The sequence below is a fragment of the Gopherus evgoodei genome, chromosome 7 (genome assembly GCF_007399415.2).
Source record: "Gopherus evgoodei ecotype Sinaloan lineage chromosome 7, rGopEvg1_v1.p, whole genome shotgun sequence".
NCBI lineage: Eukaryota > Metazoa > Chordata > Testudines > Testudinidae > Gopherus > Gopherus evgoodei.
In genome coordinates this window covers 130,743,166-130,767,652 of record NC_044328.1, presented here as the reverse complement: position 1 = coordinate 130,767,652, position 24,487 = coordinate 130,743,166, and the positions used below count along the sequence as shown (strand labels likewise).

Sequence of the window (24,487 nt, the reverse complement as noted above, 5' to 3'; positions counted from 1 at the left end):
AGGGTTCTCGGGAGACCCGCTTGCCACCCCAGCTCCAGCTGCCAATGCGCCCATCTAGCCCTGTGTCCCCCACCCCCGAACAAGCCAGTGGGCTCATCTGCCATGGCTGAGTCTTTGTCAAGGAGAGAGCAAAGCTGAGCAGTCCAGGGCGAGACTTAGCCACTTGACATTGTCTCCTCCCGCTCCCCTGGAGCCCGGCCCCATGCTCCAGAGCCCTGCCACATTCCCAGCACCTCCCAGAGCCCAGCCCCATTCCCAGCACCTCCTAGAGCCCCGCCCCGTTCCCAGTGCCTCCCAGAGCCCAGCTGCTCCCAGAGCCCGGCCCCGTTCCCAGCGCCTCCGAGAGCCCGGCCCCATTCCCAGCTGCTCCCAGAGCCCCGCCCCGTTCCCAGTGCCTCCGAGAGCCCGGCCCCGTGCCCAGCTGCTCCCAGAGCCCTGCCACATTCCCAGCACCTCCCAGAGCCCAGCCCCGTTCCCAGTGCCTCCCAGAGCCCAGCGGCTCCCAGAGCCCGGCCCCGTTCCCAGCGCCTCCGAGAGCCCGGCCCCGTGCCCAGCTGCTCCCAGAGCCCCGCCCCATTCCCAGCACCTCCCAGAGCCCCGCCCCGTTCCCAGTGCCTCCCAGAGCCCAGCTGCTCCCAGAGCCCGGCCCCGTTCCCAGCGCCTCTGAGAGCCGAGCCCCGTTCCCAGCGCCTCCCAGAGCCCGGCCCTGTGCCCAGCTGCTCCCAGAGCCCCGCCCCATTCCCAGCACCTCCCAGAGCCCCGCCCCGTTCCCAGTGCCTCCCAGAGCCCAGCTGCTCCCAGAGCCCGGCCCCGTTCCCAGCGCCTCCGAGAGCCCGGCCCCATTCCCAGCTGCTCCCAGAGCCCCGCCCCGTTCCCAGTGCCTCCGAGAGCCCGGCCCCGTGCCCAGCTGCTCCCAGAGCCCTGCCACATTCCCAGCACCTCCCAGAGCCCCGCCCCGTTCCCAGTGCCTCCCAGAGCCCAGCTGCTCCCAGAGCCCGGCCCCGTTCCCAGCGCCTCCGAGAGCCGAGCCCCGTTCCCAACGCCTCCCAGAGCCCGGCCCTGTGCCCAGCTGCTCCCAGAGCCCCGCCCCATTCCCAGCACCTCCCAGAGCCCGGCCCCGTGCCCAGCTGCTCCCAGAGCCCGGCCTCGTGCCCAGCTGCTCCCAGAGCCCGGCCCCGTTCCCAGCGCCTCCGAGAGCCTCACCCCGTTCCCAGCGCCTCCCAGAGCCCGGCCCCGTGTCCAGCTGCTCCCAGATCCCGGCCCCGTGCCCAGCTGCTCCCAGAGCCCAGCCCCGTGCCCAGCTGCTCCCAGAGCCCAGCCCCGTGCCCAGCTGCTCCCAGAGCCCGGCCTCGTGCCCAGCTGCTCCCAGAGCCTCGCCCCATTCCCAGCGCCTCCCAGAGCCCGGCCTCGTGCCCAGCTGCTCCCAGAGCCCAGCTGCTCCCAGAGCCCCCATCCCGTGCCCCAGCGCCTCCCAGAGCCCAGCCCCATGCTCAGCACCTCCCCAGCCTGGCTCTGTACTCCCAGCAGCTCTGAGTCATTTTCAGAGGGTTCCTTGTTTAACTCCTTCATACCTATGGGCCTGGCTGCTCCTGGCCCCAGCAGCCAGGTTCGCTGGCGGCTGAGCAGGGCCCCTGATTCCCTGTTCACCCAGAGGGTGCTGCATGGGCAGCAGAGTGGGCAGCTCGCAGTGCAATGAGCAGCCTTTGGCCTGGGCCCCTCTCCACAGCACCACTGCCCATCTCGCAGCCTCAATTTGCTTCAGGCTAGGGCGAGTTTTCAGCTTTGCAACTTTGCATGGCGTCTCCTGGGGCACTGCCAGCAGCGTGTCTGCTTCCCCTGCGTCATGCTGCTGCTGCCTGCCTTCCCTGCTGGCGCTGGCCTCCCCCGCGCCAGCATCATGCACCCTGCTGCTTCAGGGGGTGGGCAGCACCAGGCTCCTGCCCTGGGCTCAGCGCATGGGGGGATGCTGAGTGGCCACAAGCAAAGGCTGCTGCTGCTTCTTGAGCCGGGGCTGAGACCTGCAGGCCTGGGGATTTCCAGATCCATCCCCCCGGCTCAGCAGAGATCAGCCGGAGCTGGGGCCTCGGAACCGGGCTGCCCCAGGCCTGAGATAGATTCTTTCTGGGGGCTGCACCTGCTCCGCTAGCCAGTCAGCTCCGGGCACCAGCTCCAGTGCGGCCCCTGGCCCGGCTGGGGACTCCGCAGTGCCCCCTTGCTGAGGGGCTGGGCCTGCTCCACTCTGATCCCTGTGGGGGCTCCCGGCCAGGGCCGCCTAATCCCCTGCTCTGCTAAATGGGCCCATATGGCCTCCTGCTCCCATGCTAATGATCTGGCTCTGCCGTTGGCCTTAATCACAGGGAATCTGGATTACAGGCCTGGGAGGCAGCTCCTCACATACGTGCTGGGACACAGGGGCCCTGCCACAGCCACGTAGCCCCAGGTGGCCACTCTGGGTTGGGTTGAGCGCTGTCCCCTCACCCCCTTCTCTCCTCAGTTTGGACGCACCGAAGTGATTGACAACACCCTGAACCCCGACTTCGTCCGCAAGTTTGTCCTTGATTATTTCTTTGAGGAGAAGCAGAACCTGCGCTTTGATGTGTGAGTGACACCTGATCCCCTCCCCCACCAGATCCCCCTCCCTGACCCTGCCTCAGCCCCCCCCCGTCCCTCCTCTGCACCTCCTCCCCGTTCCTCTCCCCCACCCTGCCTTGGCTCTGCTCACCCCTTGCTTTCCCACTTGGCCCGTAGTTGGAGACCAGGTTATTTGTGGCATGGCTGCCAACTGGGCCGAAGTGGAGTCCTTTCTGGGAGAGCTGGAGGTGAGGTTGCAAAGCTCTGGGGCAGCTGTAGTATGACGGGATGTGATGGCCGTGGTGTGACACGGCAGGGCAGTTGCAGTGTGCTGGGACATGGCAGGGTGGCTGCGGGAGGCCAGCGTGACAGAGCAGCTGTGGAGGGATGTCTGTGGCAGCTGCAGCACAACAGAGTGGTGGCTGCAGCGTGGCAGGGTGGCTGCAGGTTGGTGTAATGGAGCAGGCGTGGCAAAGCAAGGTGGCTCTGACGATTGCAGCATGATGGGCTGGTTGCAGGATGGCATGACAGAGAAGCTGCAGGATGGCAAGATGGCAGTGGTGGCTGCAGGATGGCATGATGGGGTGGCTGCAGGGTGGCTGTGGTGGCTGTGGGGCAGCTGTGGTGGCTACAGGGTGGTGTGACAGAGCGACTGCAGGGTGGCTGTGGGGCAGCTTTGGCGGCTGCAGGATGGCTGTGGGGTAGCTGCAGGGTGGCGTGACGGAGTGGCTGCAGGGTGGCTGCAGGGTGGCCGTGGTGGCTGCGGGGTGGCTGCAGGGTGGCCGTGGTGGCTGCGGGGTGGTGTGACGGAGCAGCTGTTGGGTGGCTGCAGGGTGGCTGTGGTGGCTGCAGGGTGGCCGCAGGGTGGCGTGACGGACCGGCTGTGGGGTGGCTGCAGGGTGGTTGGGGTGGCTGCAGGGTCGCTGCGAGGCGGATTTGGTGGCTGCGAGGTGGCTGCAGGGTGGCTGCAGAGTGGCGTGATGGAGCAGCTGTGGAGTGGCTGCAGGGTGGCTGTGGTGACTGCGGGGTGGCTGCAGGGTGGAGTGATGGAGCGGCTGCAGGGTGGTCGGGGTGGCTGTGGGGTGGCTGCAGGGTGGTCCTGGCGGCTGCAGGGTGGCTGCGGGGCGGCCGTGGTGGCTGCAGGGTTGCTGCGGGGCGGACATGGTGGCCGTGGGGTGGCTGCAGGGTGGCTGTGGGGCAGCCGTGCTGGCTGCGGAGTGGCTGCAGGGTGGCCCTGGCGGCTGCGGGTTGGCTGCAGGGCGGCGTGATGGAGCAGCTGTGGGGTGGCTGTGGGGCGGACATGGTGGCTGTTGGATGGCAGCAGGGCGACTGTGGGGTGGCCGTGGTGACTGCGGGGTGGCTGCAGGGTGGCGTGATGGAGCGGCTGTGAGGTGGCTGCAGCGTGGCCGAGTGGCTGCGGGGCAGACGTGGTGGCTGTGGGGTGGCTGCGGGATGGCCCTGGTGGCTGCGGGGTGGCCGTGGGGTAGCCGTGGTGGCTGCAGGGTTGCTGCAGGGTGGACATGGTGGCCGTGGGGTGGCTGCAGGGTGGCTGTGGGGCAGCCATGGTGGCTGCGGAGTGGCTGCAGGGTGGCCCTGGCGGCTGCGGGTTGGCTGCAGGGTGGCGTGATGGAGCAGCTGTGGGGTGGCTGTGGGGCGGACATGGTGGCTCTTGGATGGTGGCAGGGCGACTGTGGGGTGGCCGTGGTGACTGCAGGGCGGCGTGATGCAGCGGCTGTGAGGTGGCTGCAGCGTGGCCGAGTGGCTGCGGGGCAGACGTGGTGGCTGTGGGGTGGCTGCGGGATGGCCCTGGTGGCTGCGGGGTAGCCGTGGGGTAGCCGTGGTGGCTGCAGAGTTGCTGCAGGGTGGATATGGTGGCCGTGGAGTGGCTGCAGGGTGGCTGTGGGGCAGCCGTGGTGGCTGCAGGGTGGCCCTGGTGGCTGGGGGGTGGCCGTGGGGTAGCCGTGGGGTGGCTGCAGGGTGGCTGCAGGGTGGACATGGTGGCCGTGGGGTGGCTGCAGGGTGGCTGTGGGGCAGCCGTGGTGGCTGCAGGGTGGCCCTGGTGGCTGCGGGGTGGCCATGGGGTAGCCGTGGTGGCTGCAGGGTGGCTGCAGGGTGGCTGCGGGGCAGCCGTGGGGTGGCTGCAGGGTGGCTGCGGGGCAGCCGTGGTGGCTGCAGGGTGGCTGCAGGGTGGCATGATGGAGCAGCTGTGCGGTGGCTGTGGGGCGGACATGGTGGCTGTTGGGTGGCAACAGCGCGACTGTGGGGTGGCCATGGTGACTGCGGGGTAGCTGCAGGGTGGCGTGATGGAGCAGCTGCAAGGTGGCCATGGTGGCTGCGGGATGGCGGCCATGGTGGCTGCGAGGTGGCTGCAGGGTGTCTGAAGGGTGGCCCTGGTGGCTGCAGGGTGGCCGTGGTGGCTGCAGGGTGGCTGTGGGGCGGCCGTGATGGCTGCAGGCTGGCTGCAGGGTGGCCTGATGGAGCGGCTGTGGGGTGACCATGGTGACTGCGAGGTGGCTGCAGGATGGCCGGGGTGGCTGTGGGGTGGCCTTGGCGGCTGCAGGGTGGCTGTGGGGCAGCCGTGGTGGCTGTGGTGTGGCTGCAGGGTGGCCCTGGCAGCTGCAGGTTGGCTGCAGGGCGTTGTGATGGAACAGCTGTGGGGTGGCTGTGGGGCGGACATGGTGGCTGTTGGGTGGCGGCAGGGTGACTGTGGGGTGGCTGTGGTGACTGTGGGGTGGCTGCAGGGTGGCGTGATTGAGCGGCTGCGGGGTGGCCATGGTGGCTGCGAGGTGGCTGCAGCATGGCCGGGGTGGCTGCAGGATGGCTGTGGGGTGGCCATGGTGGCTGCGGGGTGGCTGTAGGGTGGCTGAGGGGCAGACGTGGTGGCTGCGGGGTGGCTGCGGCGTGGCCCTGGTGGCTGTGGGGTGGCCCTGGTGGCTGCGGGGTGGCTGCGGGGCGGCCGTGATGGCTGCGGGCTGGCTGCAGGGTGGCCTGATGGAGCGGCTGCGGGGTGGCCAAGGAGACTGCGGGGTGGCTGCAGGATGGCCGGGGTGGCTGCAGGGTGGCCCTGACAGCTGCAGGGTGGCTGTGGGGCAGCCATGGTGGCTGCAGGGTGGCTGCGAGGTGGCTGCAGGGTGGCGTGATGGAGCAGCTGTGGGGTGGCTGCAGGGTGGCTGTGGTGGCTGCAGGCTGGCTGCGGGGCAGACATAGTGGCTGCGGGGTGGCTGCAGGGTGGCGGCCATGGTGGCTGTGGGGTGGCTGCAGGATGGCCGGGGTGGCTGCGAGGTGGCTGCAGGGTGGCTGTGGGGTGGCTGCATGGTGGCTGCGAGGTGGCTGCAGGGTGGCGTGATGGAGCAGCTGTGGGGTGGCTGCAGGGTGGCTGTGGTGGCTGCAGGGTGGCTGCGGGGCAGACATAGTGGCTGCGGGGTGGCTGCAGGGTGGCTGTGGGGCGGCCGTGGTGGCTGCAGGGTGGCTGTGGGGTGGCTGCAGGATGGCCGGGGTGGCTGCAGGGTGGCCCTGGCGGCTGCAGGGTGGCTACGTGGTGGCTGCGTGGTGCCTGCGTGGTGGCTGTGAGGTGGCTGCAGGGTGGCTGTGGGGCGGCCGTGGTGGCTGCAGGGTGGCAGCCATGGTGGCTGCGGGGTGGCTGCAGGATGGCCAGGGTGGCTGCAGGGTGGCTGCAGGGTGGCGTGATGGAGCAGCTGTGGGGTGGCTGCAGGGTGGCTGTGGTGGCTGCAGGGTGGCTGCGGGGCAGACATAGTGGCTGTGGGGTGGCTGCAGGGTGGCTGTGGGGCGGCCATGGTGGCTGCGGGGTGGCTGCAGGATGGCCAGGGTGGCTGCAGGGTGGCTGCGGGGCGGTGGCCAGGGTGGCTGCAGGGTGGCTGCAGCAAGGCAGGACGATTACAAGGCTCCTCATGCTGCTCTCAGGGTTCCTAACTCTGCCGTAGGCAGAAACAGAAGCTCATCGGGGCAGGGTGTAACATGGGCCCAGCCTGAAGTCATCATGATCCTGGAATGCAGCGCAGGACCCAGTGTGCAAACACCCAGCAGCGCCCGGGGTGGACGAGAACATGAGATGTGGGGGGCTGGGGAACAACTGTGCCTGGTGCCAGGGGCCTGTCTGGGCCCGTCTCTGTCTGTGCAGGGCCCAGCGCAGCTCGTGGACTCATGGAGGGCCCAGCTCCCAGCTGCCTGAGGACACAGCAGGTGCTGGTGCTTCGAAGCGGTGCCCCCCCCCAGTCGCTGCCCACAACAAGGGGTCCAGGAGCCCCACAGGCCTCTCCGGGCAGTGCGGGGCATCAGGGCGGCCACCGGGCACCAGCCCCCATCACCTGCTGGGCTTGGGTGTGCTCAGCGCCCTGTCTGTGGGGCCCCGTAGCCCCTGTCTCGTCCCAGCGCTGCCCTGGATGGAGCTCGTTCCTGGGGGGGGCTCTGACTGGGGCAGCACTGGGGTGGGGGGGTCCTGCACCCATTGCAAGGTGCTCACGGCTCTCCTCTCTTCCCCACAAGCTATAACGTGGATTCCAAGAGCTGCAACATCTCTAAACATGTGAGTGTGGACCCAGCCCCACCCCCAGCTCTGCCCCCTTGGACTGAGCCCTCCCCCGCTCAGCCCCCGACTCTGCCCCCCTGGACCCACCCCAGCTCTGTTCCTGGGCTCAACCCCCAGCTCTGCCCCCTTGCACCGAGCCCCCTGAGACTCAGTTCCCTGCTTTGCCCCCCCCAGACCCAGGCTCTGTCTCTGCCCCCCCGCTCAGCACCCCGCCCGGACCCCCCAGACCCAGCCCCTGGCTCTGCCCACCCCCCCACTCAGCCCCTGCTAGGATTCCCCGGACCCAACCCCCGGCTCTGCCTCCCCAGACTCAGCCACCCTCCCCCGCTCAGCACCCCGCTCGGACCCCCCAGACCCAACCCCCGGCTCTGCCTCCCCAGACTCAGCCACCCTCCCCCGCTCAGCACCCCGCTCGGACCCCCCAGACTCAGGCCCCTGCTCTGTGCCCCCCCGCCGACCCAGACTCTGTCTCTGCATCCCCAGACTCAGCCCCTCCCCCCTGCTCAGCACCTCTCTCGGACCCCCCAGACTCAGCCTCCGTCTCTGCCCACCCCCCACTCAGCACCCCGTTCTGCCCTCCCCCAGGCTCAGCCCTCCCCTGTCACCATGTGCCTTGCGGGTCCCTAGTCTCAGCCATGTGCTGGACCAGTGAGACTCTGCAGCTCTGTGTCCTACGGGGGTGGGGGTGTGTTTCAGGGTCTCCCCGCTGTGGTGCAGAGGTGGCTCGGCCCTGTCTGTAGGAGGCGCAGACTGAGCCCCGCTGCTGGGGCACCTTGCAGCCCCACTGCGCCAATGGGAACTGCAGCCTGGCGAGGCAGGGGCTGGCCAGAGGCTGCCCAGGGGCTGAGCCGGTTCCCAGGCAGTGCGCTGGGTGCAGGCCTGGCCCAGCAGGAGCAGCTGGCCGTCTGGTCCTGGCAAGAGAGCGCAGGACAGGCACCATGTGCCCAAGGAGCTGCACTGCGTGTCTGGCACAGAGAACACGGGCCTGGCCCTGGCCGCTGCTTGTCGTTGCTCACCCAGGCTCTGCTGCCGGCTCTCCGGCATCCCCTCCCTGCTGCTCTGCGGAGCCTGCCCCCAAGGTGCCTGGCTGGATCCGGTGCTGCCAGTGGCCCAGAGCGATGGGGCAACCCTCTACCTGAGAGGGTGGCAGCCCAGGCTCCATCATCACCCTGTGTAACCTGCTCTCTCTCTGCTGCCCACACTGGGACCACAGAAGGTACGTGCCTCTCCTGCCCTCAGTGGCAAATGGGCAAAGCACAGCCGGGAGCGAGGGCTGGGCTGGGAACCCCAGGTGGGCAGGGGCCGTTTGTCACCAGGGACTGAACCCTGCCTATGCTGGTTACCCCTGCAGCAATGCTCACCCCCAGCCGGGAGGGCCTGGGGGACCTGGACAGGCAGGGAAGCAGACCTCCAGGGCAGGGAAGCAGTTGGAGTTGTTGCAGCACAGAGCCGTGGTACCTATGCCTCCCGCCACGGGGGGCCTCTCTTCTCCCCACATCTTGTCCTGGGCCCTGGCCATTGCTCCTGCAGTTCCGGAACACAAAGGGCTGGTGGAGGTTGCCAACCAAGACATGGGCCATCCCTCCCCACCATGGTGCCCCACACCACCTGCTCCCCACTGCAGCACTGGCCTCATTTCAGCAGCAAGCCCTGGCTGGCAGGGTGCAGGCAAGAATCCAGAACATCAGCTCAGCTGCTGGGTCAGACCAATGGTCCGTCCGGCCCAGTGTCCTGGCTCTGGCAGTGGCCAGGTGCAGCAGGGAAACAGGGCACTTATCCAGCGATCCAGCCCCTGTCACCCACTCCCAGCTTCTGGCAGTCAGAGGCTTAGGGACCCCAGTGCACGGGGTCCCCTCCCTGCCCCTCCTGGCTAACAGCCATTGATGGACCCGTCCTCCTTCAGGTTTGAACCCAGTTACACTTCTGGCCTTCACCTCCCCTGGCAACGGAACTGGCACCTCCGCAGACTGACTGCGCTGCGTGAAGCAGCACGGCCTTGTGTTTGTTTAACCTGCTGCCTATTAATTTCATTGGGTGACACCTAGTTCGTACATTATGAGGAGGAGTAAATAACACTTCACTATTCACTTTCTCCACCCAGTTATGATTTTATAGACCTCTCTCATATCCCTCCCTTAGTCATCTCTTTTCCAAGCTGAAAAGTCCCAGTCTTATTAATCTCTCACCATACAGAAGCTGTTCCATACCCCTAATCATTTCTGTTACCATTTTCTGAACCTTTTTCAATTCCAATATATCTTTTTTGAGATGGGATGACCACATCTGCACGCAGTATTCAAGATGTGGGCATACCAGGGATTTATATAGAGGTGATACAATATTTTCTCTATTATCTATCCCTTTCTCAATGAGTCTCAACATTCTGTTTGCTTTTTTGACTGCCGCTGCACTCTGAGTGGATGTTTTCAGAGAACTATCCACAATGACTCCAGGCCGGGCCTACCGGGGCGGGGGCTGAAAGCAGCGAGCAGGGGCGAGGCCTCAGCTGGGAGAGGTTTAGTAGGGCACTAACCACCCCACGGGGATGCTTCACTCGCTGTCCATGTCTGTAGCGTCAAGATTATGTTTCCAATATGCTTCACTTTGCATTTCTCAACACTGAATTTCATCGGCCAATTTGGGGAGGTCCCTTGGTGGCTCTTCGCAGGCTACTTTGGACTTAACTATCCTAGTAATTTAGTGTCATCTGCAAACTTTGCCACCACCTGGGTGGGGTGTGCTCTGAGCCCCCCTGCCCTGGGGGCACCCTGGGGTAGGGTCTGGGGACACACCATGGGCTTCCCTCCCCACCTGCGGGCGAGACCAGTGCTCTGTGTGCCCTAACTAGCGAGCCTTGTTGGCAGGACTTTCTGGGCCAGGCGTTCATGGCGCTGGGCGAAGTGATCGGATCCCAGCGGAGCCGCTTGGAGAGACCCCTCACGTGAGCCTCCCTTCGCCTGCTCCTGGGGCTCCATGTGGGGGGGGGCATGGGGCAGGAGCTCCTATAACTCTACATACTGCCCCCCAGCTACTGTCCCTGTCCCCCCATACTGCCCCTCAGCCAGCCAGTCCCTACTCCCCCATACTGCCCCCTAGTCAGCCAGTCCCTGCCCCCCATACTGCCCCTCAGCTAGCCTGTCCCTGCTCCCCCATACTGACCCCCAGCCAGCCAGTCCCTACTCCCCCATACTGCCCCCTAGTCAGCCAGTCCCTGCCCCCCATACTGCCCCCCAGCCAGCCAGTCCCTACTCCCCCATACTGCCCCCTAGTCAGCCAGTCCCTGCCCCCCATACTGCCCCCCAGCCAGCCTGTCCCTGCTCCCCCATACTGACCCCCAGCCAGCCAGTCCCTGCCCCCCATACTGCCCCTCAGCTAGCCTGTCCCTGCTCCCCCATACTGCCCCTCAGCCAGCCAGTCCCTGCACCCCCGTACTTCCTCCCAGCCAGCCTGTCCCTGCCCCCCTGTACTGCCCCTCAGCCAGCCTGTCTCTGCCCCCCATACTGCCCCCCAGCCAGCCAGTCCCTGCTCCCCCATACTGACCCCCAGCCAGCCAGTCCCTGCTCCCCCATACTGCCCCCTAGCCAGCCAGTTGCTGCCCCCCATACTGACCCCCAGCCAGCCTATCCCTGCTCCCCCGTACTGCCCCCCAGCCAGCCAGTCCTTGCCCCCTCGTACTGCCCCCCAGCCAGCCTGTCCCTGCTTCCCCATACTACCCCCCAGCCAGCCAGCCCCGGCCCTGGAGCTAGGTGAGAGCCAGCCCCCCCCCCCAGAGGGGAAAGGCCCCGTGTCCCAGTCCCCAACCATTAGCCCGCCAGGCCCATGCCATGGCACACAGGGGAGCTGGGGCTGGGCAGGCCTGTCACGGTGCCTGGTGCAGCAGGGCCAGTCAGACACAGGCCCAGTAAGGGAGTGAGATGACTTCTTCAGGGTGTAGCTGGGGGAGGCTGGGCTGAGGGGACCCCCAACAGCCCACAGCCCCAGGGACCATCCTGCCCTGCCCCCAGGGCTCCTGGCCCTGCCCGCTGGCAGAAAGGTGGCTTGGAGGGGCCAGCGAGTCCCCATGGGCTCAGTCCCCTGTGGGGTGTGGCTCCGCGAGGGAAGGGGCCCACACAGCTGGCAGAGCACGTACTCTCCCTCCTGAGGGCAGTGGGGATGTGCCAAGCAAACCCACCCTGAAATCTGCAGGGCCTGCTTGGTGCATCAGCTTTGCTGCAGTGCAGGGGGCTGGGAGCCCTCATCTGACCCGCTGCCCCCCGTGCTGGGCATCTCAGGCTCAGGTCCTTCTGCCAGCCACACTCCAGCTCTCTCAGGGACAGTGTGCAAGGACGTGCCCGGCATAGGGGGCCAGGGAGACCCCAGAGCTCCCTGCGTGCTGTCCCAATGAGCCATGGCTCCCACTGCAGTGCCCAGCCTGCCTAGCAGTGCGGGCGACCGACAGCAGGGCCCTTGGCTCCGGGGTCAGCGATTCCTCAGCACCACCATTTTCCCAGCCAGCCAGCATCCCCCCACCCACCCACTGCACCTGTCACTGTGTCTGCTCCCCCCATCAGCCCAGGGCGCTGCCCTGCGACCACAGCACCCCCTGCTGGGAGCTTCCCCCCATCCAGCACCCTGCCCTACCCCCACAGCACCCCCTGCTGGGAGCTTCCCCCCATCCAGCACCCTGCCCTACCCCCACAGCACCCCCTGCTGGGAGCTTCCCCCATCCAGCACCCTGCCCTACCCCCACAGCACCCCTTGCTGGGAGCTCCCCACAGCCAGCTCCCTGCCCTACCCCCACAGCACCCCCTGCTGGGAGCTCCCCCAGCCAGCACCCTGCCCTACCCCCACAGCACCCCCTGCTGGGAGCTTCCCCCCATCCAGCACCCTGCCCTACCCCCACAGCACCCCCTGCTGGGAGCTCCCCCATCCAGCACCCTGCCCTACCCCCACAGCACCCCCTGCTGGGAGCTTCCCCCCATTCAGCACCCTGCCCTACCCCCACAGCACCCCCTGCTGGGAGCTCCCCCAGCCAGCACCCTGCCCTACCCCCACAGCACCCCCTGCTGGGAGCTTCCCCTCCCAGCCTCAGCCCACCCTACCCCCACAGCACCCTCTGCTGGGAGCTCCCCCAGCCAGCACCCTGCCCTACCCCCACAGCACCCCCTGCTGGGAGCTTCCCCCCATCCAGCACCCTGCCCTACCCCCACAGCACCCCTTGCTGGGAGCTCCCCCACAGCCAGCTCCCTGCTCTGCCCCCACAGCATCCCCTACTGGGAGCTCCCCCATAGCCAGCGCCCCGCCCCCACAGCGCCCCTTGCTGAGGGTATGCTCGGCTCTGGCCATTGGCTTTGGCCCTTCAGTGGGCTGAAATGCAGATTTCACAATGGGGCAAATAGGACCTGGGGGGAGAGCAGCCAAACCCGGCGCCCCTGTCCTGCTGCTGTCCACTCCTGCCAGCGCTAATGGGATGTTTCTTGTCCCAGGGGGGTCCCAGGTAAGAAGTGTGGGACCATCCTGCTGTCAGCTGAGGAGCTCAGCAACTGCCGGGTGAGTGCGTCTCCACTGGCCTGGGCACGCTGCCTGCTCTCAGGGCTGGCTGCAGGACCCACAGGATGCTGAGAGGCCGATGGTGGCAGGGGAGGGCTGAGGCATGTGTACGTGGGGGGCTGTGCTGGGGGGGCCAAAGGATGGGGGTGTGTGAAGAAGGCATGGGACTGGGTGGGGCAGTGCTCTCCCCATGTCAGTGGGGTGGCCCAGGTCAGGTGGGGCCTGCCCTACAGGCTCTGAACATGCCATCTGCCTGGGTCCTGGGCTGGCCCAGGCTCCCTGCCCCAGTGCCCAGTTAGTTGTGTGGGCAGATGGGGGTGTCATGGAGTCCCTGGGTGATGCTCTGGAACTGCTCCCCACCAAGCCAGGCAGGACTTTGGGGCGCTTCCTCTCCCTTGGAGCAGACTTGTTCAGGGCAAGAAGCTCACCTCCTGGGTCTCTCCTTGGAGCATTCAGCATCCTCTGCCCCTCCGTGCGCTTCCCACAGCGAGTCCACCCCAGCGAGGTCCTGGGGAAGCCAGAGGGTTCTGCACCCCCACTTTGCAGTCAGACGTGACTCTCAGCCAGCCAGTAACACAGAGGTTTATTCGATGACAGGAACAGGGTCTAACACAGAGCTTGTAGATACAGCGAACCGGACCCCTCGGCCAGGTCCATTCTGGGGGCAGTCAGCCAGCCCCAAACTGACACCCCCTCCAGCCCCTCCTCTTCTGCTCAGTTCCTTTCCTGGGCCAGGAGGTCACCTGACCTCTTTGTCTCCAACACCTTTAGCATCCCCTTGCAGGGGGGAAGGGCCCAGGCCATTAGTTGCCAGGTGACAGAGGTCGGCCCTTTGCTCTGCAACAATTACACCTCCTTATCCCATCACTTAGAGACTTAAGAAATACATAGGGAAAACTGAGGCACCCCTACAATATTCAGAGGAAACATTAAGAACAGTCCCACTTCATCATGGGGGCACTGGTAGAGTTGGGGGCCAGGGTGCAATAGCAGGGGGCTGAGGGCAGGACAAGGGCCCTGGTAAAGTTGGGGGCAGGATGGGGTAACGGGGCTGATGGCAAGATGGGGTAATGGGAGGCTGATGGCAGGACAGGGGCACTGGTAGAGTTGAGGGGCAGGAGGGGGTAATGGGGGGCTGATGGCAGGATGGGGGCACTGGTAGAGTTGGGGGGGCAGGATGGGGTAATGGGCTGATGGCAGGATGGGAGCACTGGTAGAGTTGGGGGAGCAGAATGTGGTAACGGGGCTGATGGCAGATGGTGGCACGGTAGAGTGGCGGGAGCAGATGTGGTACGGGGCTGATGGCAGGATGGGAGCCACTGGTAGAGTTGGGGGGCAGGAGGGGGTAATGGGGGGCTGATGTGCAGGATGGGGGCACTGGTAGTTTGGGGGAGCAGATGTGGAACGGGGGATGATGCAGGGATTGGGGCCAATGGTAGAGTTGGGGGGAAGGATGGGGTATGGGGGGCTGATGGCAGGATGGGGCACTGGTAAGTGGAGCAGCATGGGTAAGGGGCTGATGGCAGGATGGGGGCACTGGTAGAGTTGGGGGGCAGGATGGGGTAATGGGGGACTGATGGCAGGATGGGGGCACTGGTAGATTTGGAGCAGAATGTGGTAACGGGGCTGATGGCAGGATGGGGGCACTGGTAGAGTTGGGGGGCAGAATGGGGTAATGGGGGGCTGATGGCAGGATGGGGGCACTGGTAGAGTTGGGGGAGCAGAATGTGGTAACGGGGCTGATGGCAGGATGGGGGCACTGGTAGAGTTGGAGCAGAATGTGGTAACGGGGCTGATGGCAGGATGGGGGCACTGGTAGAGTTGGGGGGCAGGGTGGGGTAATGGGGGGCTGATGGCAGGATGGGGGCACTGGTAGAGTTGGGGGAGCAGAATGTGGTAACGGGGCTGATGGCAGGATGGGGGCACTGGTAGAGTTGGGGGGCAGGATGGGGTAGCAGTGGGCTTGGCTACCATGGTGCAAGCCCCTCCTGCCTGCATCGGCAGCTGCCCCTCGCCATCCACCCCCTGCCTGGATCCTGACTCCCCTGCCCTGCCTCCTCCTGACGGAGTCCGTTTCTTTCAGGACATTGTCACCATGCAGCTCTGCGCCAACAAGCTGGACAAGAAAGACTTCTTTGGGAAATCCGACCCCTTCCTCGTCTTCTACCGCAGCAACGAGGATGGCACGTACGTGTGGGGCTGTGCGACGCCCCAGCCTGCGTGGGGTGGATGCCCAGCGAGGGGCAGCTGGGGTGGGTTCCTACCTGCTAGTGCCTGCCCTCAGCCTCACTTCTTTGGTGCCTCCTCCAGGTTCACGATTTGCCACAAGACAGAAGTAGTGAAAAACACACTCAACCCTGTATGGCAGCCGTTCTCCATCCCCGTGCGAGCCTTGTGCAACGGGGACTATGACAGGTCAGGAGCCAGACACGTGTCCGTCCTGTCCTGCCACCGGGGGCTGCAAACACAGAGCCACAGTGCGGGCAGGTCCGAGACACGCAAACTCCCGGGCCCAGCAGGGCTCTGGGGGAGGGGCAGCTCTCTGGGCCAGTCCAGTGTGGGGCAGAAGGGGCTTGGCCTGGGAGAGGAGGAGGGGATGGTGGAGCAGGGCCCCGGCGGAGGAGTGGGGGAGGGGATGGGGGAGCAGGGCCTCAGTACAGAAGTGGGGGCCCGGGGGCGGAGATCAGGGAGTGGGGGCAGGGATGGGGGAACAGGGCCCCAGCAGAGGAGTGGGGGAAGGAATGGGGGACTGGGGGAACAGGGCCCCGGTGGAGGAGTGGGGGAGGGATGGGGGAGCAGGGGCCCAGAGGTGGGGATGGGGGAGGGGTAGCAGGGCCCCAACAGGGGCCTGGGGGCGGGGAGGGGGAAACATGGGGTGCCAGGCCCCGTGGGACTCTCCAGGCCCATCCTGGGTGCTCGCTAACCTGCTGCCTGCATTTGTATTTCAGGACGGTGAAGATAGACGTGTACGACTGGGACCGGGATGGAAGGTGGGACCAGGCTGTGAGGAGCCCGGGGGCAGGCGAGGGCGCGTCCCCAGTGGCTCACCCACCCCCATCCAGCTACTGTCTGGCCTTAGGCCTGGTCCTTGGTCTGTCCTGGCCATAACCCCCTCCTCCTTGCTCTCCCGGGGCTTGCCCTGGGCTGCTGCCTGTGCCCATCCCACTGCTCTCCTGGTCACCCTGTAGCCAGTGGGTCTCCTCAGCCGGCCTCCAAGCTCTGGGGCACAGGGAGCCAATCCCTGAGTCTGTCCAGAGCCAGTGGGAGCAGCCCTTGGCCTGGCTGGGTTCCTGCCCCTACGCACTGGGCCTCACCTCTCCGCCCTGCTGGGGCTGCCTGCTGGAAGGCTCTTGTGTCTGGGCACCAGGGCTGCCCCTTCTCTCATCCTCCAGCCATCCCCTTTCTGCCCTGCCTGTGAGGCAGCAAGGGCTAGTGGGCACTGGGCTGAGAGCCAGGACTCCTGGTTCTCTCCCCGGCTCTGGGAGGGGAGTGGAGGCTGGTGGTTAGAGCAGGGGGGCTGGGAGCCAGGACTCCTGGGTCTCTCCCCGCCTCTGGGAGGGGAGTGGAGGCTGGTGGTTAGAGCAGGGGGGCTGGGAGCCAGGACTCCTGGGTCTCTCCCCGGCTCTGGGAGGGGAGTGGAGGCTGGTGGTTAGAGCAGGGGGGCTGGGAGCCAGGACTCCTGGGTCTCTCCCCGGCTCTGGGAGGGGAGTGGAGGCTGGTGGTTAGAGTAGGTGGGGCTGGGAGCCAGGACTCCTGGGTTCTCTCCTTGGCTCTGGGAGGCTAGTGGAGGCTGGTGGTTAGAGCAGGGGGGCTGAGAGCCAGGACTCCTGGTTTCTCTCCCTGATTCTGGGAGGGGAGTGGGGTTGAGAGGTCAGAGTAGGAGGCTGTCTCACAGCCTCTGCCCATGGTGTGCCAGGTTATAGTGGACGAGGCCCCCTGTGCCCTCTCCCCCCACAACAGGCTGAGTGAGTATCTGCGGTGCCCACTAACAGCTGCCTTGTGCTCGTTCTCTGCCCACAGCCACGATTTCATCGGGGAGTTTGCCACGAGCTACCGGGAGCTTTCCCGCGCTCAGAGCCAGTTCACAGTCTACGAGGTGAGGCCTGCTGCTGCCCAGCTCTCCTGGTTCCTCCCCATGCCCGGCTCAGCCCCACTGGGGCTGGGGGCCTGGGCCAGTTCTGGGGCATGGAGGCATAGAGTGCCAGTTCTGGGGCATGGAGTCCCCCTCGTGAGCAGCTCTGGGCTGGCGGCTCTCGCAGGGGCCAGATTCATCTGGAGTTTGCTGCAGGGCTAGAATCCAGGCAAGATTCTGGGCTCGAGAATTTAACTGGCAGCAAAGGGGGGCTGTCCGGAATGGCTGGGGGAAATGGCAGCCTGGGGGGGCCGGCCCCGGGGGAGCTGTCGGAAACGGCCAGCAGGGCTGGCGGTACAGGGCAGCTGGTAGTATGGGGGGTGTCTCAGGAACAGCCGAGGGGGCTGGCAGCAAAGGGGGGCTGGCAGGAATGGCCGAGGGGGGCTATCAGAAATGGCCACGGAGCTGGCAGCCTGGGGGGAGGCTGTCAGGAATGGCTGGGGGGTGTTGCAGCCCCGGGGGGGGGTCTGTCAGCCTGGGGGGGTAGTTCTCAGGAAGGGCGAGGGGGCTGGTGGCCGGGGGCGCTGTCAGGAACGGCCCAGGGTGGTGATATGGGGGAGCTGTCAGGAGCAGATGAGGGGGCTGGCAGCATGGTGGGTGACTGTCAGTAACTGCCAGTATGGCTGGCAGCACGGGGGGGTCTGGTTCCCCTGGGGGGGCTGGCAGGAACAGCTGGGGGGCTGGTGGGATGCAGGGGGGCTGGCAGCATGGGGGGCTGGTTCCTCAGTGGGGGGCTGGCAGGAACACCTAGGGGGCTGGTGGTCAGGGGAGGTGCTGGCAGGAACTGCCAGTGGGTCTGGCAGCATGGGGGGGCTGGTTCCCTGTGGGGGCTGGCAGGAACACCTGGGGGGCTGGTGGCCGCGGGGGGGTGCTGGCAGGAACTACCAGTGGGGCTGGCAGCATGGGGGGCTGGTTCCCCAGGATGGGGCTGGCAGGAACACCTGGGGGGCTGGTGGCTGGGGTTGTCAGGAACTGCCTGGGGTGTGTGTGCTGATGTTGGGGTCCCTGAACTGTTCCTCTGCTTCCATCAGGTGTTAAATCCAAAGAAGAAATGCAAGAAGAAGAAATATATCAACTCTGGAACGGTGAGTGAAACCTGCCGGAGCCCCTGAGGGAATCCCCCCCCCCCCCGCACAGGCCAGGCAGTGCCCCCAGCTCCCTCTTTACCGCTTGCCCACTGCATGCTGCCCCCTTGGTGACACACCCCACAACTCCCTTCAGCTCGGACGACCTCTGCGCCTGCCCTGCAGCCTGTGCCTGTCCTAGAGGCGGGCAGGAGAGGGGAGTCTCCAGCTCTGTCTCCCTGCGGAGTGGGGGAGGGTTTCTTTGGGGGGGTCACTGGGGAGACAGGGGGTATTTGGGGGGTCTCTGTGTGGCGGTGCAGAGGTCTGTTGGGGGCTCTGTCCCGGGGGGTGGTCTCTGACATTCTGTTTCCAGTAACTGTCTCTAGATGTCTCTCTGGGGGCCTGTCTCTGGGGAGAGGCGGGCCCTGTCTTAGAGGGTCTGACTCTGGGCAGAGGGGATCTTAGGGGTCTGACCCCGGGGGGAATTGTCTGGGGGGGCTGTCTGTAGGGAGGGGGGCCTGTCTCAGGTGGCTGTCTGTAGGGAGTGGGGGGCCTATCCCAGGGGCCTGTCTCAGGGGGCTGTCTGTGGGGAGGGGGGGCTGTCTCAGGGGTTTGTCTTTGGGGAGGAGAGGCCCTGTCTCGGGGGGCTATCTGTGGGGAGGGAGCTCCTATCCCAGGGGGCTGTCTCAGGGGCCTGTCTCGGGGGGCTGTCACAGGGGTCTGTCTGTGGGGAAGATGGGCCTGTCTCAAGGGGCTGTCTGTGGGAAGGGACGGTAGTCTCGTGGGGCTGTCTGTGGGGAGGGGGGCCTGTCTCAGGTGGCTGTCTGTAGGGAGTGGGGGGCCTATCCCAGGGGCCTGTCTCAGGGGGCTGTCTGTGGGGACGGGGGGGCTGTCTCGGGAGGCTGTCTTTGGGGAGGGGGGCCCTGTCTCAGGGGGCTGTCTGTGGGGAGGGGAGCCTGTCTCAGGGGGTCTGTCTGTGGGGAGGGGGGGCTGTCTCAGGGGTTTGTCTTTGGGGAGGAGAGGCCCTGTCTCGGGGGGCTATCTGTGGGGAGGGAGCTCCTATCCCAGGGGGCTGTCTCAGGGGCTTGTCTCGGGGGGCTGTCACAGGGGTCTGTCTGTGGGGAAGATGGGCCTGTCTCAAGGGGCTGTCTGTGGGGAATGGGGCCCAGTCTCAAGGGGCTGTCTGTGGGGAGGGGGGGCCTCTCAGGGGTCTTTCTGTGGGAAGGGACGGTAGTCTCGTGGGGCTGTCTGTGGGGAGGGGGGCCTCTCAGGGGTCTTTCTGTGGGAAGGGACGGTAGTCTCGTGGGGCTGTCTGTGGGGAGGGGGGCCTCTCAGGGGTCTTTCTGTGGGAAGGGACGGTAGTCTCGTGGGGCTGTCTGTGGGGAGGGGGGCCTCTCTCAGGGTTCTGTCTGTGGGGAGGGGGGGTCTCTCAGGGGTCTTTCTGTGGGAAGGGACGGTAGTCTCGTGGGGCTGTCTGTGGGGAGGGGGGCCTCTCTTAGGGTTCTGTCTTTGGGGAGGAGAGGCCCTGTCTCGGGGGGCTGTCTGTGGGAAGGGACGGTAGTCTCGTGGGGCTGTCTGTGGGGAGGGGGGCCTCTCTCAGGGTTCTGTCTGTGGGGAGGCATGGCAGTCTCAGGGGGCTGTCTGTGGGAAGGGACGGTAGTCTCGTGGGGCTGTCTGTGGGAAGGGACGGTAGTCTCGTGGGGCTGTCTGTGGGGAGGGGGGCCTCTCTCAGGGTTCTGTCTGTGGGGAGGCATGGCAGTCTCAGGGGGCTGTCTGTGGGGAGGGGGGGCTGTCTCAGTGGGCTCTGATATTCTGTCTCCGGCAGGTGACCCTTCTCTCCTTTGCTGTGGAGTCCGAGTTCACCTTTGTGGATTACATCCGAGGCGGGTGAGTGGGTGCCCAGGGACTCTCCCCGCACACACCCCCCAGGCAACTCTGTTCAAACCTCTGCACTCCTCAGCCCCTTTGGGGTTTGTTCCCCACCGCCCCGCACCCCCCATTCACCCACCGTGCCCCCACGGCCCTGGCCCAGCCTCCCGCGCGAAGCCCCGAGGAAGTTGTGCACCCGCTGCTGGCAGCGCCTGGCCGCTGTGCCGGGAGCGGGGAGACGGGCCATGGCCTCTGAGGGGCAGGGGACAGCGGGAGGTGGGAAGAACTGGCAGAGAGCAGGAGAGGGAACCGGTGCCGCTGGTGTTGGGAGGCGGGGGTCGCAGGGGTCTGCAGGGGCTGGGAAGGGGGGTCTGGAGGGGAGTTTGGGGGAGTAGGTTTGGGGGATGGGAGGGTGGTGGGTGGGGAGGGGTGCTGAGGCAGCATAGTTTGGGGAGGGGAGTGAGGTTGAGGGAAGTGAGTGAGGGGAGCAGGGTTGAGTGGGGGGAGGGGAGGGGAGCAGGGGAGGGGAACGGGGTTTGGGGAGGGGGTGGGGCTGGGGGAGCAGGGTGGGGGAACGGCAATGGAGTTGAGGGGAATAGGGCTGGGGGAGCCAAGCTGAAGGGAGTGGGGCTGGGGGAGAGGAGCGGGGTTGAGGGGAATGGAGTGGGGGAGCAGTGTGGGAGAAGGGCATTGGAGTTGAGGGGAGTGGGGCTGGGGAGCAGGGTTGAGGGGAGTGGGGATGGGGGAACATGGTGGGGGAAGGGCAACGGAGTTGAAGGGAGCAGGGCTGGGGGAGCTGGGTTGAGGGGAGCGAGGCTGGGGGAGCGGAGTGGGATTGAGGGGAGTGGGGTGGGGGAAAGTGCACCGGAGTTGAGGGGAGCAGGGCTGGAGGACTGGGTGGGGAAGGGAGCTGGAAGAAAGGGAACAGGGTGGGGAGCTGGGAATGCCTTATTGAGGGGCTGGGGGAGCACTCTCACTCTCTCCTCCTGCCCCCGCAGGACGCAGCTGAATTTCACAGTCGCCATTGATTTCACGGCCTCCAACGGTGAGTGCCATGTGTGGGCTGGGCCCAGATGCCTCCCACGGGAACCGAGGGACAGCTCAGCCCCGGATCACCCCCGAGCTCCTTTCCCCTTCACCCTTCTCACAGCGAGGACCTGGGGCTCCTGGCTCCAGGGAGCTGCTCTCTAGCCCATTCTCGGCCCTTGCCCCAGTCCCAGCTACCCGCCCCCCAGACTCTGGGGTCCTGCCACAGGGTTCAGAGGGGCAAGGTGATGGGAGTCCTGGGAAGGGGAGAGAGGGGCCTCGAGAGGATATGAGGGCAGGGGGACCCTGGGGGGTGTCACAGAGTGTGGGGGAGTCAGGGCCCTGCACCCCCCACACTGTGATTTGCAGCCAGCAGGTAAAACAGAAGGTTTATTAGATGACAGGAACACGGTCCAACACAGAGCTTGTAGGTACAGAGAACAGGATCCCCTCAGTTCGGTCCATCTTGGAGGACAGGGAGCCTAGACCCCAGCCCTGGGTCTCCCTCCTTTTCCACAGCCAGCTCCAAACTGAAACCTCCTCCAGCCATCTCACCCAGCGTCTCCCCGGCTCCTCCCCCAGCCTTTGTCCAGTTTCCCAGGCAGGAGGTGTCACCTGGCCCCAGCCCCCTCCTGGCTCAGGTTACGTGCTCAGGTATTGTCCCTCAAGTGATCACCCCTGATATCCCAACACCACTGCAGAAAGTCCCAGTAAAACTCCCATGCAACATTCCCAGGTCAATCCTCCCCACTCCCTATTCTGTCACCAGTGGCAGGGGCAGGAGGGGCCTGGAGAGGATGGGGGAGGGTGGAGGGAGGAGCCCAGGGTGGATGGGGTGTGTGGAGTGGCCAGGGGAGGATGGGACGGTGCAAGGAGCCCGGGGCAGATAGGGCAAGGCGAGGGGCCCCAGGGTAGATGGGGTGGGGTGAGTGGCCCAGGGTGGATGAGGTGCGGGGCAGGGCCAGGGGCCTGGGGCGGGTGAGGAGCCCAGGTTGGATGGGGCCAGTGGCGGATGGGGCAGGGCCGGGGGCTGGGGAGCACGGCCCAGGCTAAGGTGGGTGCTGCTTGTGCCCGGCAGGGGTCCCGTCGCAGCCCACCTCCCTGCACTACATGAGCCCGTACCAGCTGAGCGCCTACGCCATGGCACTGAAGGCCGTCGGCGAGATCATCCAGGACTACGACAGTGACAAGCTTTTCCCCGCCTACGGTTTTGGTGCCAAGATCCCACCTGACGGCAGTATTTCCCATCAGTTCCCCTTGGTAGGAGGCAATGCCAGGGCCTCTGCCAGCCCCACGCCAGCCCGGGGCTAGGGGCGCCCCTCAGGGCCCCCAGGACTGGGTGGGATGGGAGGTGACACCCAGTGGTGCTCTTGCCCTGGGTCCTGACTGCTGCTTCCACCATGCAGGCTGGGCCAGGAGGAGACGGGACAGCGTGGGGCATTTTGGAATGGGATAGGGCAGCACGCAGGAGGGCAGGCTCCAGGGAACCCTGCCAGGCCTTCACGGTCTGCTCCAGCCCTGTCTGATCCACTGACTGCAGGGTCCAGTGGGGAGAGCCCTCTGGGTGCAGAGTCCTGGAGAGAGCCCAGCCCCATGGCTGCCCCCGGCATGGGCACAGCCAGCGCTGAGCCCAGCCTGCCCCGGCTTTCTCCCCTGCTAGAACAGTGACGTGGAGAACCCGAGCTGCGTGGGGATTGATGGTGTCCTGGAGTCCTACTTCCAGAGCCTGCGCACGGTGCAGCTGTACGGGCCCACCAACTTCGCCCCCGTCATCAACCAGGTGGCCCGGTGAGTGGGGCAGAGGCTGCACCATGGGCACACTGGAAGGGTGCCCTCCTGTGCCCCAGAGCCCTGCAGCCCAGCACTGGCTGTGGGGGAGGGCTCTGGCTCAGAGCTCAGGGCCCAGCGCTGGCTGCGGGGGGCAGCTCCGGCTCAGAGCTCGGGGCCTGGCGCTGGCTACGGTGGGGTGGCACCGGCTCAGAGCTCGGGGCCTGGCGCTGGCTACGGTGGGGTGGCACCGGCTCAGAGCTCAGGGCCCGGCACTGGCTGCGGGTCAGGAAGGCTGCTCAGAACTGGGGGCTAGGCCAGGAAGCAGCAGGCATGGCCAGACTTGAGAGCTGAGCTCCAGGGCTGGGCTGAGCAGATGTCTGAAGAGCCATGGGCTCTGTGGGGCTGGGGCTGGGCACCCTGAGTGGCAGCCAGGCAGCACAGCTCCCAGCATGGCCCCAAGGAGCAACGCTTGGCTGGCGGAGAGAGGGGAAAGTTCTAGCAAACCGCCCTGTGACCAGGGCCCTGTGGGGGGCAGAGTGGGGCTGGCATGAGTCCCCTGCCCTCTGCATTTGCCCTAGCTTGGCTGCTCAGGTGACGGACGGATCGCAGTACTACGTCTTGCTCATCGTCACCGACGGCGTCATCTCTGACATGATGCAGACCAAGGAGGCCATCGTCAATGTGAGTGGGGTGGGCGGGGGCAGGGGCACTGCCGGGGGGGGGGGGGGCAGCCTGGTCCCACTGCAGGCAAGGGAGCCCTCCTAGGGGAGCTGGGCTGGAGCCAGACTCAGCGCCCTCCCACTGGCCTGGGTCTCCCAAACTCAGTGCCATCCAGGGTGGCAGAGACTCGCTCATGTGAGGCTGGTCTGGCCTGGCCCCCCCATCACCCAGCCCTTATACGGTATTCCCTCCCCAGGTGGCTCCTGACTGCTATTCCCACCCTCCCCCCGGCTGTCCCCTGCACTCTATTCCCCCCTCCCTCCCCATGTGCTGTTTCCTTCCCCAGCCGTCCCCTGCATGCTGTCCCCACCCTTCCCCTCGCTGCCCCTGCATGCCATTCCCTCCCCGCTGGCCGTCCCCTGCATGCTGTTCCCACTCTTCCCCCCACCACCCCTGCATGCTATTCCCTCCCCACCTCACCCAGCCATCCCTTGCGCGCTATCGCCCCCCAGCCATCCCCTGTGCACTATTCCCCCCCTCACCCAGCCATCCCCTGTGCGCTATCGTCCCCCAGCCATCCCCTGTGCTCTATTCCCCCCCAGCCATCCCCTGTGCACTATTCCCCCCCTCACCCAGCCATCCCCTGTGCGCTATCGTCCCCCAGCCATCCCCTGTGCGCTATCGCCCCCCAGCCATCCCCTGTGCACTATTCCCCCCCTCATCCAGCCATCTCCTGCATGCTATTCCCCACCCAGCCAGCCCCTGCACACTACCCTCACCTTGCTGGCTCCTGTGGACTATTTCCCCGCCCTGCAGCTGGCCCCTGTGTGCTATTCCCTCCCCCTTTGCCCAGTCGGCCCTGTGCGTTATTCCCCCAGCTGTCTCCTGGGCGCGTTCCCCTCACCTCACCCAGCCCGTGTGCTATCCCCGCCCTCGCCCAACCAGCTCTGGGGTGAAGCTAGTGCCCCAGCTCGGGGCCAGGCTGACTGGGTCTGAGTGCTCCATTCCCTGGGCAGCAAGGCCCTGGAGCACAGGGATACTGGCTGGGATGCCCGCGCCCCAGCCATGCCACCTTAGTCCTGTGGCAGCGCTGGGAAGAGCAGCAGGCCCCAGGCTGGCAAGGCATGGAGGAGCCGCAGGTGGCAGGCCCCAGGCTGGCAGTAACTCTCTCCCTTGCTCTGCAGGCCTCTGCCCTGCCCATGTCCATCATCATCGTGGGAGTGGGCCCAGCAGAGTTTGATGGTAAGTTCGGTGCCTAGGTGCATTGTGGATGTGCAGGGCTGACCATGTGGCACTAGCCATGGCTTGAGGCCACTCACA

At 66.2% G+C, this 24,487-nt stretch overlaps 1 protein-coding gene across 5 annotated transcripts in view; it reads left to right on the top strand.

Annotated features, from left to right (window-relative positions):
* The window catches only part of CPNE9 (copine family member 9), a 35,829-nt gene that overhangs the window by 9,783 nt on the left and 1,559 nt on the right, over positions 1 to 24,487 (top strand). For 3 of the 5 annotated variants that reach the window (XM_030570932.1, XM_030570935.1, XM_030570936.1), the window contains 16 exons: positions 2,495 to 2,598; positions 7,075 to 7,114; positions 8,331 to 8,333; positions 9,982 to 10,058; positions 12,583 to 12,646; positions 14,730 to 14,833; positions 14,957 to 15,061; positions 15,595 to 15,636; positions 16,667 to 16,742; positions 17,810 to 17,863; positions 19,668 to 19,729; positions 20,710 to 20,756; positions 21,816 to 21,997; positions 22,398 to 22,525; positions 23,086 to 23,188; positions 24,352 to 24,409. In XM_030570932.1, the coding sequence (XP_030426792.1) occupies positions 2,495 to 2,598; positions 7,075 to 7,114; positions 8,331 to 8,333; positions 9,982 to 10,058; positions 12,583 to 12,646; positions 14,730 to 14,833; positions 14,957 to 15,061; positions 15,595 to 15,636; positions 16,667 to 16,742; positions 17,810 to 17,863; positions 19,668 to 19,729; positions 20,710 to 20,756; positions 21,816 to 21,997; positions 22,398 to 22,525; positions 23,086 to 23,188; positions 24,352 to 24,409 (1,249 nt within the window). Of the gene's footprint in view, positions 1 to 1,907; positions 2,599 to 7,074; positions 7,115 to 8,330; positions 8,334 to 9,981; positions 10,059 to 12,582; positions 12,647 to 14,729; positions 14,834 to 14,956; positions 15,062 to 15,594; positions 15,637 to 16,666; positions 16,743 to 17,809; positions 17,864 to 19,667; positions 19,730 to 20,709; positions 20,757 to 21,815; positions 21,998 to 22,397; positions 22,526 to 23,085; positions 23,189 to 24,351; positions 24,410 to 24,487 lie in introns of those variants that run through there. The other 2 variants (XM_030570933.1, XM_030570934.1) reach the window with 2 other exon arrangements.